General features: G+C 36.6%; 2 protein-coding genes across 2 annotated transcripts in view; one reads left to right on the top strand and one right to left on the bottom strand.

The window, feature by feature from the left end:
- Positions 1–9,673, top strand: part of waplb (WAPL cohesin release factor b) — a 73,693-nt gene extending 64,020 nt beyond the window's left edge. Inside the window, exons 18-20 of the mRNA XM_051124051.1 lie at positions 1,202–1,290; positions 2,238–2,333; positions 7,487–9,673. Coding sequence (XP_050980008.1) covers positions 1,202–1,290; positions 2,238–2,333; positions 7,487–7,552 — 251 coding nt within the window. The 3' untranslated portion in view covers positions 7,553–9,673. The remainder of the gene's footprint in view (positions 1–1,201; positions 1,291–2,237; positions 2,334–7,486) is intronic.
- A 7,264-nt stretch (positions 9,674–16,937) lies between these two features.
- Positions 16,938–17,577, bottom strand: atoh1c (atonal bHLH transcription factor 1c). Its single transcript, XM_051123638.1, has one exon. The coding sequence runs from the start codon at positions 17,569–17,571 to the stop codon at positions 16,954–16,956; it is 618 nt and encodes a 205-aa protein (XP_050979595.1). The 5' UTR covers positions 17,572–17,577; the 3' UTR covers positions 16,938–16,953.
- Between the last annotated feature and the right edge of the window lie 412 nt (positions 17,578–17,989).

Below are 17,989 nucleotides of genomic sequence, written 5' to 3'. Positions count from 1 at the left end.
TTTACTATAGTAAAAGTGCAGTATACGTTGTAATACTTTAGTAGTGGTACTTTGCATGTGCTTCACTTTATCTTTGCTGTTTTATTATTAGTATATTTTTATTTGTGTATTTATCTTTAGAATTTAGAATCTGAAAGAGAAGACATTGTTTGATAAGTGAGATCTTTGATTGAAGTCCACTTCCAGAACAACAACTTACAGATAATGTACTCGCCCCCTTGTCATCCAAGATGTTCATGTTTTCTTTCTTCAGTTGTAAAGAAATTGTTTTTTTGAGGAAAACATTTCAGGATTTTCCTCCATATAATGGACTGATATGGTGCCCTGAGTTTAAACTTCCAAAATGCAGTTTAAATGTGGGTTCAAACGATCCCACATGTGGTCGTAAATGATCACAGCCAAGGAAGAAGTGTCATAACGATCAGTTATTTTCATAAAAATAATACAATTTATATACTTTTTAATGTCAAACGCTTATCTTGTCTTTTCCTCTGTTTTGTCAACATATTTTGTTGATATGTCGAACTCCCATCTCATGTTCTCCCTCAACTTCAAAATCGTCCTATATCGTCCTGTTTTACCTTTTTGTTAAGGGTGTTTGATCTTCTTTGCATGTTCACTTTGCATAGACTGGGTCGGAATTTCTGCAGTGATGTAGGATGAGTTTTAAAGTTGAGGGACAAAATACGATTTTTTCGACATACCCGACATACCCATTTTTTTAATGAAAATAACTGATTGTTTCGCTAGATAAGACCCTTCTGTTTACAACCGCATATGGGATCGTTTGAAGCTGCATTTAAACTGCATTTTGAAAGTTCAAACTCGGGCCACCATAGCAGTCCATTATATGGAGAACAATCCTGAAATGTTTTCCTCAAAACACGGAATTGCTTTACGACTAAAGAAAGAAAGACATGAACATCTTTGATGACAAGGGGGTGAGTACATTATCTGTAAACTGTTGTTCTGGAAGTGGACTTCTCCGTTAAAAATCAAACATTTTTGAAAGTCCTGGAATTTCATTTTACAGTATCTGTATGAAACCTCATGTATGAAAAGAAATCTTAAAGTTTAAATGAATATTGTGGGTTGTCATTTTAAGTAAACATAGAATGTTCCTTTTTTATGAGCTCAGATATTCAAATGTTATTGAAAAAGGCCCATTTTGAATAATCTGTCATTTGATTTTTGTCTCCAGCTCTTCAGCATGCTGGCAAGCACATGGAGGACAGTATTGTGGCGTCATACACTGCACTGCTTTTGGGCTGTCTGTGCCAAGGGAGCCCTGTAAGTAACACTTACTTCACCTCACCACAGTGTTTCCCATTTGCTTTGATTCATTTGCTGTATCTCTCTGCTCAGAACCTGAATTTTCCTCATGAAATACAAAGAGTATTGTTTATTGTCAATGTCAGGTATGCGTTTAGCTCTGCCAAGACAACTACCATTTGACTAGATACCCTTTCTGTCCTCGACAAGTGCTCGCTTGTGTCCTCAGTAGTGGAATGATGCCACAGTCACTTTAAGGTCAGGACAAATCCAGGCTAGACCAATAAGAGTAGGGAGTTTACTGGTACAAAGCTTTTGTTGTTAATATTCCTTTGCTTTTGCCGGGTTTGAGTGTTGTTTGTCTAAATTGCAGTTTTCAAGTTTCAGGGCAGGTATCAGAAGAAAGCTGCCTGTGTTGTGTCTGGCAGTATTAATGGATTTATTTTCAGGACGTTAATAGGTGGGCTGCCGAATCGGCTGTAATGGACTCCTCTCTTTCTCTTTCATACCACTCTGCTGCTTTCTGACTGACATACACGGCCATTATCTGTCTCGCCAATAAACGCGGCCCAGACGCAAAAAAGAGATGGCATTTATTTCCCACTTTTTCTTTTGGATGCATGTTTGCACACTTTGAAGGTCAAGTTTGATTCTGTTTTAGAAAAACAAATTGACTCCATATTTGGTTTCTTTAAGAAGGCACATCCTCCTATTTATGTCTTAGATTGTTAGGGCGTCAGAGCATTTAGAAGGAGGGAAATATTTGATTTGATATGCGTTTTTGAAGATTGAGTACCATGGAGACTAGAAGCGCATTGACAGAAACTATGGCCAGAGATGGAGTGCTGCTGCTTTGATCAGCGGAAACTTGCTTTAAAATCTCCAGACTCTCTTTCAGCACAGGCCTGAAGTGCACTGTAACCTCATTGGAGGAATGAGCTGCTAATGCTGTGATTCTCTTTCAGATGAATGTGACTACTGTGAGGGAAAACCTGCCAAAAGGGGATTTTTCAGTCATGACAGAGATGCTGAAGAAGTTCTTGAATTTCATGAACCTTACAGTAAGTACACAAGAGTTAGCAATTGACCAGTATAGAGTAGCTTTATATTACGATTTATATAAATTTCAGTAAACGATGCAGCAAAATTTCACAATTTGCAAACAACTGTGTTAATAGAATGATAGAGTGAGGGATGACATGGAAGCAATCCTGGAAATTAGCATCAGCTTGGTTCCCTCAACATTTTATGGAAGCATATTTCCACCACACTAATTAAAAAAAAAAAAAAAGGTAATTGCGACACTTTCTCACAATTTAGACTTTTTGTCTCGTAATTTACATCTCACTTTTTTTTTTCTCAATTTCGTGATGCAAACTCGCAATTTTGACTTTTTTTCTGAATTGTGACATATATATACTCACAATTGCGAGTTACAGGATAAACTCAGAATTCTGAGAAATTAAGTTAGAATTGCGTAATATGAACTTGCAATTTTGAGTTATAATGTCAGAATTGCGAGATAGAAACTTGCAAATCTGTTTTTCTCAGAATTGCATAATATAAACACAATTGCGAATTATAGTCAGAATTGAGTTATAAACTCTGAGAAATTAAGTTGCAATTCTGAGCAATAGTCATAACTGCGAGATATAAACTAACAATTCTGACTTTTTTTTTTTCCTCAGAATTGCAAGTTTATATCTTGCGACTGACTTTTTTCTTGCAATGAGCTTGCAATTCTGATTTTATAACAATTGTGAGTTAAGTCATAATTGTGAGATACAAACTCATAATTCTGAGAGCGTATTGGTCTTTTTCCCCCTCAGAATTGGACTTTATAACTTGCAATTGTGAGCTCTCAATTCCGAGAAAAAAGTCAGAATTGCAATTTTTATCACACAATTCTGATTTTATAACTCAGTTGCGAGTTTATTTTTTTTATGGGGGAAAAAAAGATGCGTGACAAACAGAAGTTTAATTCTTACACATTAAGAGAATCCTTGCAAATTAACCCAACTAAATGCAGTCGGCTAAAGTAAAAAGCTAAGATATAAACAGACTATACCAAAGTTGCTATTTTCAAGACAAGAGAAGCCTTAAAGAGGTCATCTGATGCCCATTTTCCACAAGTTGATATGATTCTTTAGGGTCTTAATGAGAAGTCTATAACATACTTTGGTTAAAATTTCTCAGTGGTAGTGTAAAAACCATCCTTTTTACCTTGTCAAAATCAGCCCTGTTCAGAGCGAGCCATTCTATTGCATGTTCCTTTACATGATAATGAGCTCTGCTCACCCCACCCCTCTTTTGCGAGCCGGTCTGTTTACTTTAGCCACATTTAGCCACGAAACTGGCTAAATAGCACATTATTAAAGGGGTCATCGGGTGCTAACTTCACTTTTTCATGTTGTTTGAACATTAATGTGTGTTGGCAGTGTATGTACAAATCTACCCTATAATGATAAAAATCCATGCAGTGGTTTTTAATTAATCTGTAAAAATAATATCCCCTTTTTCAAATCGAGCCGTTCTCAGATGCCTGTCGGTGTGCCGTCACACCGACAGAGGCCGCTCCCACAATAGTTGATTGACATGAGCACTTACCTCAGACCAGCTGTCACAGTCCAGTAACTTTCCTTGTTTTGATGCCGAAGCAGGGATGTAAGTTAGACAAGAATATCTCCGATTGAGCGATTGAGGTGTTGTGTTGCTGGATGTAATAATGAACGTAGTGGTCGTCATTTACTCCCGACATCTGAGCCGCTGAAGATGCAGTAGATTATGTTTGTTTGTGAAGGGAATGCACCTCCCGATCTACATATATCCGTCTATGTTCGCATGAATCATTCATGATCCAGCTTCACTTACAGCAGAAGTGTGTATAAAAGTTTTTTATGAATCTTTGCGATCGCCTTTTCCTTATAACGTGGTAGTTAGGAAGTTTAGCGGCTAAATGTGGTAAACAAGATCGTCTTGCAATTGTGAGCTAAAGTAAACAAGATCGTCATTCCACAGAGAGAAGAGAGGGGCGGGGTGAGCAGAGCTCATTTGCATTTAAAGGAACAACCCCTTAGAATGAGATGATTTTTGCTGAGCTCATTCTGACAAGGTAAAAAGGGTGGTGTTTTACAAAACCATTGAGAATTTTTAATCAAAGTATATTAGAGACTTTTCATTAAGACCCTAAAGAATCATATTCAACTTGTGGAAAATGGGCATCCGATGACCCCTTTAAGAAAGGCGATATAACCAAAAATAACCAAAAATCCATATACTCACTTCTGCAGTAGGTGAAGCTGCATCGCGAATGATTTGCGCAAACAGATGCATTTCCTTCTAAAGTAATGTTAATCCATCTTCAGCGGCTCAGATGTCGGGAGTAAATGATGACTGCTATGATTATTATTACATCCAACAACAGAACACCTCAGTCGCTCAATCTGAGACATTCTTGTCTTCCCCTGCAAAAACTTGAAACTATGGTGGTTGGAAACTGTTCATCCGATGACCCCTTTAAAAAAATCATAAAAGGTTATTACTGATATATTTCATGTCATAGAATAACATCTGAAAATATTGGCTTGTTAACCGCAGACCAAAAACCCCATTGAGACGATAGAACTGCAAGTTCAAAAATGCTGTTATTTCCTGCAGCAAAACTTCATTATATGCTTTGATAAAATACACACACACACATATTATTTATTTAAAATAATAAAATATCTACAATATAAGTAGTAACAATTTAAAACAAAAAAAAAACAAAAATTTCAGTTAAATTAATATCCTTACATTTTTTTTCGATAATTAAATGAAAGTCTGTAAAAAGAACAGAAATTACAAGCAGTTGAGATAAAAATACAAATAAAGGAAACTGTCCTTGACTTTTTTTCATGTATCTAACAGCAGTAGCGACTTCGCGTAAATGCATAAAAAGATAATTAAACCATAAAATTTGGGTAACAAGATCTCCTTGTTACACACATTACATTTAGTTACTATAGTAATAACAATAAATCATGCAAAATTACATGCAACTAACCCAATATCACAACCTTATCTTAAAACCCTTACCATATAATATGTATATGTAGCTAACTATTATTACTCAGTACTTAAATGTATAATTGTGATGCGATCTGGGAAAACCCGTCGGATGTCGCGTTAGGACGTTTTCAAGAAATTCGAAAAATAGGTCAAATGTCAATTTGTCAAAATTAAGTTTTCATTAAATTATTATTCTGTAACATCTTGTCTGTCATCTCTGAAAATAACGATCTAACTCGTCTCAATCTGCTCAGTCTTAATGTCAGTGCCCTAAATGATGTTAAAATGGACTATTTCACAACCAGAGATGAAGGATCGATTGATCAAGCTACTAAAGAGGAGGAGTCCGATAACAGTCTGTTATATGCACAGTGCATGAACAGTTGCGCTGCGCTCGCTTTTCTAAATGTAAACAAGGTACACTATTTGTGCTATCTAAACATACAAGGGGTGATGATAAGTTCAGAGCCTTTGCCCATGATAAACCATGAAAAACTGTCCTCTTTAGGGTAAGGTTAGTCTGTTTGTGTAACGATGCAGTATAGCTCTCTGAGACACAGCTCGCTTTAAACCCATTTTTCTCAAAATTCCATTCCTGAAAATCATAGCTATCAGCCAGTTTTGGAAAGAGCTTAAACCCAGCTTTCACATGGTTTGAAAACCTAAAAAAGGTAAAATTTCACCATGTGTTGGGGTTTCCTAGATCGCATCACAATTACACTGTAACAAAGACACCGTAAAATAAAGTGTAACCAAAATGTGTTTATTTTGTAAACACAAATCTGTTTATTGACAAGGCTTTCTGTTTTTGGAACTTTTACATGAGAGGTTAACACTTTTTATGTGCCCTTATTATGTGTAATTACAAACCCCAAACCTATAGAAAGTATAGTTGTTACTTCAAGGAGAAGTCCACTTCCAGAACAACAATTTACAGATAATGTACTCACCCCCTTGTCATTCAAGATGTTCATGTCTCTCTTTCTTCAGTCGTAAAGAAATAGTTTTTTGAGGAAAACATTTCAGAATTTTTCTCCATATAATGGACTGATATGGTGCCCCGAGTTTGAACTTCCAGAATGCAGATTAAATGTGGCTTCAAACGATCCCAAATGCGGTTGTAAACGATCCCAGCCAAGGAAGAAGGGTCTTATCTAGCGAAACGATCTGTTATTTTCATAAAAATAATACAATTGATATACTTTTTAATATCAAACGCTCGTCTTGTCTTGCTGTGTATTCTGGCTCAAGACAGTTAGGGTATGTTGAAAAACTCAGATCGTATTTTCTCCCTCAACTTTAAAATCGTCCTATATCGCTCTCTTTGTTAAGGGTGTTTGATCTTCTTTGCATGTTCACTTTGCAAAGACTGGGTCGGAACTTCTGCAGCGATGTAGGATGATTTTGAAATGATTTGTGAAGTTGAGCGAGAAAATACGATCAGAATTTTTCGACATACGTTAACTGTCTTGAGCCAGAATCAGACAGAGTTCAAGGAGAGCAAGACAAGACGAGCATTTGAGATTAAAAAGTATTTAAATTGTTTTTTTTTTTTTTTTTTTTTTAATGAAAATAACCGATCATTTCGCTAGATAAGACCCTTCCTCCTCGGCTGGGATCATTTACAGCCTCATTTGGGATCGTTTGAAGCTGCATTTAAACTGTATTTTGGAAGTTTAAACTCAGGGCACCATATCAGTCTATTATATTGAGAAAAATCCTGAAATTTTTTCCTTAAAAAAACTAAATTTCTTTCCGACTGAAGAAAGAAACACACGGACATCTTGGATGACAAGGGGGTGAGTAAATTATCTGTAAATTGTTGTTCTGGAAGTGGACTTCTCCTTTAATTGCATGTATTTGTGTAATTACACTGTAATTACACTGTAAACATTATAATACAGTGTGAGCCATGGTAGAAATACCTCTTCTGTTAATTGGCTGAGTGGCTAAATTGAACCAGTATAATCTGAAATATGGCCAAATATTGACTGATAAAACAGCCTGTCACTAGAAAATATGCGACATGAATATAAAAAGTAGGCAAGTCTACACGGAAGCCTGCTGTAATATCAATACTAATGTTCTACCTCATTTCGTAAGGAAAACTAATAAGAAAGTTATGCTTATTGACTGAACAATTATGTGTTTTTGTCCCTTACAGTGTGATGTGGGCACCGCGGGACAGAAGTCTATCTCCAGGGTCATTGATTATCTGGAACACTGCTAGTGTGTTTTGCGGAGCTCCAAACACAGACCTCTGCACACTGCTGCCCAACCCGACACACCCATCATCATCATCATCATCAACCAGTACCTTCCTCATTCAGACTGTAAAGAATGAATTTTAAAGCACATCATACACAGAACTCTATTAAAATAAGCTGTTTTGATTGAGTTTGTCACAAGCTGTTCATCCGTTCCGTCTTAAAATGTTTCCATCACGACATAATTGTGTTCCTCGCATCGCAACCCTCCTTAATCTGGCGTCTATTGATCAGTCGCCTTGGAAGTTGGTTTTCATTGGCAGAAATGGAGAGTGGCTTTGATAAAACTTGTTAAAGGATGTCTCTCCCTCTGTTTGCTTTATTCCACTCTCAAGTCTGTAAATTTAAAAGCGCTCGACACTGACCTGAACGATTGGAGGGCGAATCCAAAACCGCATTCGAAATTCTGGTCCTCTTTGAAATGCCGCAAAGACATGCCCTCCTGGTTCAAATCCATTCTCTTCACTTCAGGATGTGCTCCCTTTGTGTTGCCCAAATTCGTTTTTAATCGATAGCACCGTGTCAAAGGTCTGCGAATGAATAAATTACTTCGCTTTCCATTTCGCTAGGGCAGGAAAGGGACAAAGCGTTTTTAGAATGTTTTAGTAGTTGTGACTTATAAGCATATTGTCCAAATGCCAGACCGTTAACTCCGATGCTAACAACCTTGATTTCCAAACGTGGCTCAAAATCTACAGTAGAACTCATTAAATTGTTCAATATGCCGAATTATGCTTGGCTGCAGAATTGTATTGTGCATGAGAGAAGTGATTGGAAATTTGAATAAATTCAAATGCATTTTTGAAGCCAGGAAATCTCCTCCTTGGGGTTGGGTCGTGGCTACGCGGTAACCTGAGTTCAGCGGAAATTCTCCATGCACAGCTACCGAGGTTTGGTTAGAACCGAAGTTGCTGTGAGAATTTAAGAATAATGCAATAACAGTTTCGATGCATGTCGGTTGTCGTCTAGCTGTGACCTTGGGCTTAGATACTCAACCGTTAAAGTGAGCCACGCAACAAACTTCTAACCTCACATTTTACTATTTCGTGTCATAAATTACATGCTGAATAAGTCCTCTATTGTTTATGGTTGGTGTTTTTGAATTTAGCACTTGACATCTCTCTGATAAGGCCAGTAGCTTCACATTTTGACCCCAACTTGTTCTTATCTTCTCAAGGTTGTTTTCAGAAAGTGCTCTATTGTTTGTTTGCCTTCTTAAGCGATCGCCCTCAGCAGTAGGCTTGATGTCAGAGGCGCAAACGTTTTGCTGCTGTTCATGACTGAAATAGACTGAAATAACTTCAATACACACAGCTTAACGAAAGCTAGGGATCATTTTCCCCCTCACCGCTCAACTGTTTTGGTTTCACTCTGTTACACGGAACACTATGAGTTGTGAATATTTTCTGGGCTGTTCTGGGTACAGCCCTGCAGTGTGTCTCTGGGCTCCAAACATCACAACAGGATTGAATTCACACAGCGGGGAACTGAATGAAGCAACACGAACTGTAAATACTCATGTAAATATTGGCTGTTGGAGAACTAGATAGACTACTTTTTTTGAATCCAATCGTTTTATTTTATACCGCGTTTTTCTCAGTTCTGCTTTTTGAGGGAAGAGTTCTTGAAAAGCCAACTGCAGGAACATGAAATTTGTACCAATTTCAAAATAATGTCTTTGGTTACTTGTACATAATTTTAACGCAAATAAAATTGCTACTTTCAGTACTTCTTGCTTGTCATTTTTGGTGTCTGATTGACATATTATAGTATCACTATGACTGTTGCTACTAAATTAACTTTCTTTTTTTTTGAGAATTATTTTTTAAGAATTATTAGATCAGTATGGACAGGAAGTGAAGTGGGAGAGAGATAGGGGGTGGGATCGGGAGAAGTCCTCGAGTCGGGATTCGAACACGGGATGTCTGTAACGCAGCAGCGCTGTACGTCAATGCACTGCCCAGAAGGCTATTGCGCTGACCTCAATAAACTTTGTCAAATTTAGGTTATTTTTGAGCACATATTTGAATAATTTACAGTACAAACATTCATTACTTCAGTACTATGTTTTATGTTTTTATGACTTTGTGAAAATGAATATACTGAATGAAATCGCACGTATGTAGTGTTTTTTTTTTTTGTTTTTTTTTTTTCCCCATTTCATTCTGTAACCTACTTGTTCTGCAGATCTGTGTACTAGTGTTAAATGCAATAACTTGTCCATGGCCTTTTTCATTACTGTCAGTTTAAGTGCCGGCGATGCTGTGTTGCCAGATATTGTTATAAAAACAAATGAAAACAGAAAAATAAATGGAAAAAATAAACCGAAATTATTTGAAATGTTTTGCAAAATAGATAAGACATGGATATCACTGACCTAAACTGAAACTTCCCACTTTATTAACTTTCTAAATTGTCAAATTAAGTGGAAAAGAAAAGTCCAAAAACGCTTATATTAGCTGGATCTGGCCATAGGCGAATTAACCATATGGGCAATTGGGCAAGTGCCCAGGGGCACCACACAAATAAATTTTCTCCAGTAAGACAAGCTATGTATTCTCGAATGTCTGTCTAGCCATGGCCTATACTCTTTCGCCAGAACATAGGCTACTAAGTTCCTTGAATGTTTTATTAAAAGTTTTTTTTTTTTTTTTTCCCCTCCTGCATGAATCAGGGGGTGCGCGATCTATCACCGGATGTACACATACTGGGTGAACCAATGCGCTTTCGTTTTGACGCCAATATATTACTCAAACAGATTCTAGGAGCATCCTGTGTGGGGTCGCGCAATTCCAGTCTCTGGAACTTAAATGAAATTACCTGATTCATAGATGTGTGAAACTGAATCCGCTACAGAGCATCAGCCTCGCGCTTTCACGTTGTAGTTTGCAGCCGTTGGCAATTAACCAAGAGTCAGAGTGTTAACGAGTGAGTTTATAAATTTAATTTTCAGTTCAAATCCTCACCAAACTTTGTAGCTATATACAGCTCTTAATTTATTAGACCACCCGCCAAAATGTTTTTAAACAAAAAAGTTGTATTGTCATGGATTAGGCAAATAACAAACTGAAACGACTAAATAGTCTTTATTCACACATAATAACCAAAAAACGAATGAATAAACTAGGGGTGTAATGTTTGTTGGACTAATCCTATTACATTAAAAAAATAAAATAACAGAGCTTACAGTGTGTGAAATAAGTTCTCACTGCCACTGTGCACAACAAGGCAGCCCAAACGACGTAACTGGCAATGTGATGTCTGCCTCTTCCTTTTCCAAAGAAAAACCACACTTTTCCAGTAGAGTTGTGAAGGTGAGGCAGTTCATTAGAATTTCCCCTCTTTTCCTCGCTTTTGTTCGCTTTTAAATAGCTTGTAAATGCCGGTGCACATTTTACTTTCACCGTTACATCCCTAAAACAAACAAACTAAATATAGAAATAAATAAGTATTTGATTTTTTATTTTGCATGGCCTCCTTTGGCCTTGATAAAAGCATGCATTCTTGCTAGCATTTTTTATTCACTTTCCACAGTCTCCATTGTTACTGACTTCCAAATAGTTTCTAGTTGTTCCCAAAGACGTGCTTTTGATTAAACTTTTGTACAATCTGTCTTTGAATCCATTCAATCCCAACAATAATTGTATTTTAGCATTAGGAACACTGCTGTAACTAAAGATCTTACACATTCTGATGGATTAATCATTACAGAAACACACATAACATTGGTTATCACCAATACTTAGTTTGGGGCAGCTGTGGCGCAAACCTTACTTTGAGTGGTGATCTAATAAATTTGTTAAGCACAGTATATGTAACTGCAAACAAGACCAAGCACTTTTTACAACTTTCTTTGAAGGCAGTAAAACATTCAAAAAATTATTTTGTAAATTAAATATAAGTGAATGAAAAATGATCTGAGGACAACAGTTACTCTAAAAAGACTATCTACACTTTCTTCATTGACCATAAAGTCTGAAGTGATTAACAGATAGGATTATTATTATTATACCTGTGACAGTTGGATTCACTAGTTATAAAATGTTTCAATTTTATGCATAATGTTCAGATTTATATCTCAAGTTATAACAGATTACACCTGTATGAGTCAGGTTCACAAGCTAAATAATTTATCAGAGTACACTGTAAAAAGGTGGTAACCTGATTTTGTAAGGGTTTTTACTATGTTTATAATATGAAAATGTATACTTCATATTAATAAACTTAGTAAAAAGTGTGTATGGGAGGGAGGCACCAAAGAGTCTTAATCCGCCACTGGATCTGGCAAATCTGCGCCCGCGCCCTCAAGACTGGTTCACTCCGCCAGCGTCTCGTAGCGATCATTTTCATACACGGATGCTAAACATTGGATATCACTACATGTGTCTCTCTCGCGCTCAAATGGCACTCTTTGCTCGATTGAAAACAAACTCTGGAGCCGTTCGGTTGTAGTGAGAAAGCAATCCGATCCAACGGACCAACGAACCAGGCTATATCACATTGTATAATGGGTAATACGAACTGTATTACCCATTATACAATGTGATATAGCCTGGTAACCAGCAGTAGCTTTGTTGTTTTGCTAATACTGCTTAAAATAAACCTGTGAATGTCGCGCATTTTCATTTTATAATGCCGTCTTATTGCTCTCTTTGTAGTAGGCGTGTTTTAAAAATATTTTCCGGACGAATCCTAGACTCGTGTTCAAAATTATAAATTAATATAATGACAGCTACACAAAATGCGAACAATGGACCTTTCTCACATTTCCTGGTTTCTCATAGCAGAAGTCGTCATAGTCAAGTAACGTTAGGGCTCAAATCCGAGAGCAGTGAATGGGAGAGTACCACAAACATATTTTTTGCATTCCCATTTGCTCAAATAGCAAAAGAAAAACTACACAATAGTGTTTTCACGACTTTCAATCAAAGGAAAAAAAATTGAGAGAGACTGATATCGGCAGTCAGCAGAGATAACAATGTAGACTCGGAATTAGAAACACCTTGGCATAGCCTTAACTAGTTTTTTTTGTAACTTGATGAAAAGGTGATATAATACAAAGTATAGTGTTATAAATACACATAGATATTTTTAAAAATCTAAATATAAAAAAGTTTAAAGGATATATGATGATGATGACCGTTAAAACGCGTCATCACAGGCTTGTGAAAAGGGGCAAAGCGGACTCCTTATATGGAATAATAAACATATCTTATATAAATCTAAATCACTGTTTTTTTGAAAATTGGTTTTCTAATGATATAGTTTTGATGAGCCAACTTTTCAACCAAGAAGGTCTTCTGTTAACTTATTCTGAATTTTTGTCTAAATTTACAATCCCAATCACTCCTAAAGAATATGCTGTAGTTATGGATGCCATCCCCTCTGGGCTAAAAATGCTTTGTAAAAATACATGTCCCCAATCTTCTCGGCAGTCTTTAGATCCTGTTGACACTGCTGTTGGTCGAGTTTGTTTTTCTTCTTCCTCTGTTAAGCGCAATAATCGGCAGGTTCGGGCCCTTTTTCAAAGAGATGTTGTCTCTAGACCTCCTATTGTAACTTTCTGGAATAGCTGTGTTGATGGTTTGATATGGCATAAAATCTGTAAACTACCTCATAAATATTTAGTCACAAATAAAGTAAAAGAAATTTCTTTCAAACTCATTCATAAATACTATCCCTGTAACTATTTCCTTGCAAACAGATTTAACTGTGATACTGATACTCTGTTTACATTTTGAGGTCTACACACAGAAACGTTTTTTCATTTATTTTGGAGTTGTCCTTACTCAGTCAATTTCTGGTCAGATTTCTGCTCATTTGTTAGAGATCATATCATGCCCAGCTTTCAGCTTTGTTTTGAAAATGTTATGTTTGTTTTTTTCACTTACGACATGTCATTCCAGAAGGAACATTTGATTAATCTGTTACTTTTGCTGGCAAAGTTTAGTATACATAAATGCAAGTATGGCGATTATAAACCATTGTTTCTCATTTTGAAATCAGAAGTTAAGCAATACCTAAAATCTATTTACAATCTGACAAACAAGAAAGCTGTTAAATGTATTAATGTATGTAAACATTTTCATGTTTTTATGTAATTTTCTTTCTTTTTTTATTTTATTTTATTACTATTATTTATTATTTTTTCCTAATTCATTTGTATTCACCTCCTGGCTGTAAAATTCAGAATTTGAATGACTCAAAAAAAAAAAAAAAACAACAAAAAACATAAGTCCGTAAAGCTGTTGTTGTTCCATGCTGTCGGATGACAGCTGAGCGGAAACCCGGAAAATAACCCGTTGAACTTTGACCAATGAGAGAACAGTTTACTCGTGCGTGACTTGTATTAACACATTTGGTCTGTTTAGAAACTTCGCAGTGTGAAAGCGAACCGCGTAACACCGCCATGTTGTTTAGCCTTCCAAATCAGGACACAACTAGAAATCAGTGGTTAAGTTATATTTACAACACAGTTCCAGAACAGTACAACGCAAATATTCGAGTGGGTGCTTCGCATTTTACGGAGCACTGTTTCCTGAACCTGGGAGAGTAGCCTACAACGCCAGCTGACAAACAACGAAGGGTTAAGGCTATAAAGTGGGGCAATTCCAACGTTCCAGACACAGTCTGGCGCTTCTGACTCACGGCCTGTAAGTATGTTTTCATATTTTAAGAATTTGCTACTGACTATTCAAGCATGAGTTTTGAGCTGTGTAGAGTATTGCTTGTTTGTCGTAACAAATGCAGACATGATGTAATGTTTACGCGGCGCGACGCAACACGTAAAAAGATAGTATGAGTCATTATAATCAGTAGGGATGGGCGGATCGATCCTGAAATATCGATACTTTCGATCCTGACGTTGTATCGAAAGGATCGATCCTCACATAAAAATATCGATTCTAAGTGCATTTTTAACCATTAATTTTATTTATTTAACAAGAAGTTTGGTGCATAAAATAAGCCTCTAAGAGGAACAACAGACTATTAAAGAAGTATTGTGTAGGATAGAACTATTTCTCCTGCTCATCGGAACACACGCAAATGCTGAAAGTCAGAACCAACCAATCACAGATAGTGTTCGCTGCTGACGCTTCATTCAACATTGATAATAATCGGAAATTATGTTTCTTCCTCTTGTTCTCATGGCATTGAAATAATAAAGCATTATTTAAAAAAAAAAAAAAAGTTTCTTGAGTAGCAAAGTATATTAGAATGATTTCTGAAGGATCATGTGAAACCGAAGACTGGAGTAATGATGTTGAAAATTCAGCTTTGGTCACAGATGCTTTTTAAATTACATTTTTCAAAGTATATTAAAACAGAAAATAGTTATTTTAATTGTTAATTTTCCCAATCTTGCTGTTTTTACTGTTAGTTTGTGTAAGTAAATTTATTTAAACTGGTTGTTAAAAGTTCAGATTGGTTATTATATCCTGTAATCGCTGTCTGTAAGAAACAACTTGTGCTAAAGTTTGACCTGGCAGCTTTTTACACACACACACACGCACACACACACACACACAAACAGTTTTGCTACAGTAACCACAGTATTTGTAGTAAAACTGCAGTAACAAAAAATTTACCATGGTTAACACTCTCTCTTTTGGCTTGCTTCCTTTTACCATGGTTAACACTACAGGAACATTATTTCAAGCATAATATTTGCAGCAAAAACCATGGTAATAATAATTAATAATACTACTAATAATAATACTACTACTAATTATTATTATTATTATTATACATTTTAGTACTTATGTAACACCATGGTTGTTTTTCATCAAGTACCCTCCAAGGTACACCTTTGTACCTTATCTACCCTTAATATGTGTGTACTTGTATGGTACTAGTATGCTCCCTGGCTTTTAGGGGTAAAGAAAGGTGCACCTTTGAGGTTACTGCCCAGTAAAGAGCTAAAATACAAAATTTTAGTACATTTTATTTCTGACAGTGTTATCAAAAAAAAAAAAAGGGAAAAAAAAACACTTATGAAATGTTTAAAACACATGACTTTCAAATATAATGTTAAGTAAGTATAATTACTGATTTTATTCTTTTAATAATCTAAAAGATCAGTTTAGTTTAGAGGTATCGGTATCGGTATTGATATCGACGATACTTGGCTTGAAAATATCGGTATCGGATCGAAAATAAAATATGAGGTATCGCCCATCCCTAATAATCAGTAGTTATTTCCCCACTGGATGCAACAAATGGCTCGTTTATAATGGGTTTTATTGTTTTTGTTTTATCGCGCCGGGAAACGGCATCACAACATGGCAAGGGGGCATAACATTTCCATCACACGCTTGAGGTATTTGCACCTCGCTTTTCAGAACGATGAGCTTTGTGAAAATCGAAGCGTTTCAAAAAGGCGGGACGAAGATGAGCAATATGTGAAAAATAACGTGTTTTTGAACCTCAAACCGCATAAACACATTGCATTACACCAATACATAAAATAATGTTCTTTTTAGCAACATCATATGATCCCTTTAATATCTTTTAACACTTTATTTTGATAGTCCTCATCACACCTTCTACTGACAATAATGAAGGTGTCAACTTATTGTACTAAGCATAACCCAGTCTACTTACTCTCTAATAAGAGTTAGTTGACATGTAATTGGAAAGGTACACTACCAGTAAAAGGTTTTGTTTTGTTATGTTTTCAACATAATAATAATAGTTTTTTTTTTTTTTTTTTTTTTTTTTAGCAGCAAATCAGAATATTAGAATGATTTCTGAAAGATTATGAGGTGGTGAGTAACTAAAAATTCATCTTTGAAATCAAAGGAATAAATTACATTTTAAAACGTTCAAATAGAAAAGTTATTTTAAAAAGTAACAGTTTTTCAAATTGTACTGTTTTGCTGTACTTTTGATAAAATAAGTGCAGGCTTGGTGAGCAGAAGAGACGTCTTTAAAAAAAAAAATAAAAAAAATAATTACTGTCCAAAAACTTTTCACTGGTAGTGTAAGAAATGTTGCAAGAACGTGTCAGCTTATTAAGCATAACCCACTCTACTAATACTCTAATGTAAGTTAGTTAACAAATAGTTGCAAGTTAATGTGTGTTAGCTGACGTGAAATTGCGAAGTTGCTTATGGTTAGTAGAAAGTCTAAAGTGGACTATTGAAATTAAGTGTAACCCAAGTTTATTGTGCACTCAAGCAAAAAAGACAAGCTTTTTCTTCTGAAAATATTTATTTGTATAGCATAAAAAGCAAAATATATCATTAATTCTGAAATATTTATATGTTTCTACAAAATATCCAAACATTAATTCAGAATTTTCTTATTCAAACCAAAAAAATCAAGTTTATTACAAATAAAGGCTGAAAATGCAATAACAGTGTCATTTTGCTCCATTACTCCTCTCCATATAGTGAGAGTCCACTAAGAGTTCAGGTGTTTTGGGGTCACAACAACTTGGACGCCCCAAATTCCCAGCATATGTTCTTATCCTACAGGTTGGAACAGTTTTCTGCTCTGGTTTGGTCTCTTCGGTTGGCATTGAACCCTTTATGACTTGATCCTGCATGCCCGTCCCCAGCATCGGGTAACTGAATTCTGAGTCGCAGTCTCTTTCCTCCAGCAGCTCGCTCAGAGTACTAATGTATATCTGTGCCATCTGAAGCGTCTCAGACTTGGACAGCTTCCTGTCGCTCTCCACGTTCGGAATGACGCTCCTCAGGCGGTCGAAGGCCACGTTCAAGCCCAGCATCCTCCTCCTCTCGCGGGCGTTGGCGGCCAGTCTGCGGCGTCTCCGAGCTCGGGCGATGGCGCTCTGGTCTTCGTCTGGATATGTTAGTCCGGATAGCCGGAGCTGAACGAGAGCGCACGGGTCGCAGCTCACCCTGCCCTGCGTCCTCTCCTCCCTCCAGCCCGTTACTGCTCCGGGACGTGGGTCCGAGCGGGCTCTGTCTGCCTCTCTCCAGATGATCTGCGCGTAAGTGCCGTCTGGACGGGGCATGCTGAACACTTGAGGATGAACTGACCCTCCAGAGAACAGAAGAGCTGTATTTATTGAGGGGAGGCCACATGTAATGAGGGGCGGGTGTGTGAGGGTCGTGTGCGCTGAGAAATGAATAGAAATGAGTCTCTTTGATAATGACCACAGGGAGTCTATTAACCCAGTTCATCAAAAGTGGATTAGATCCATGTGAGTGATCACTGACGGGCCTCCTGACACTCGGAGGTAAACACAGATTACTGCTGTCTTTCTGCCACTGCTTAACAACTACACAAATATCAATAAACAAATATATTAGTTATGCACTACACACCTCATTTCATCCATATTTTCCACTTTTCAGAGCAGTAGTACAGCTTTCAAATCTATGAAATAACACAAATGACACTTGTTGGCTGCTTTTCTTACATTGTTTAGT

Source organism: Labeo rohita, chromosome 12 (assembly GCF_022985175.1).
Source record: "Labeo rohita strain BAU-BD-2019 chromosome 12, IGBB_LRoh.1.0, whole genome shotgun sequence".
Lineage (NCBI taxonomy): Eukaryota > Metazoa > Chordata > Actinopteri > Cypriniformes > Cyprinidae > Labeo > Labeo rohita.
This window is presented reverse-complemented; position numbering and strand designations above follow the sequence as displayed.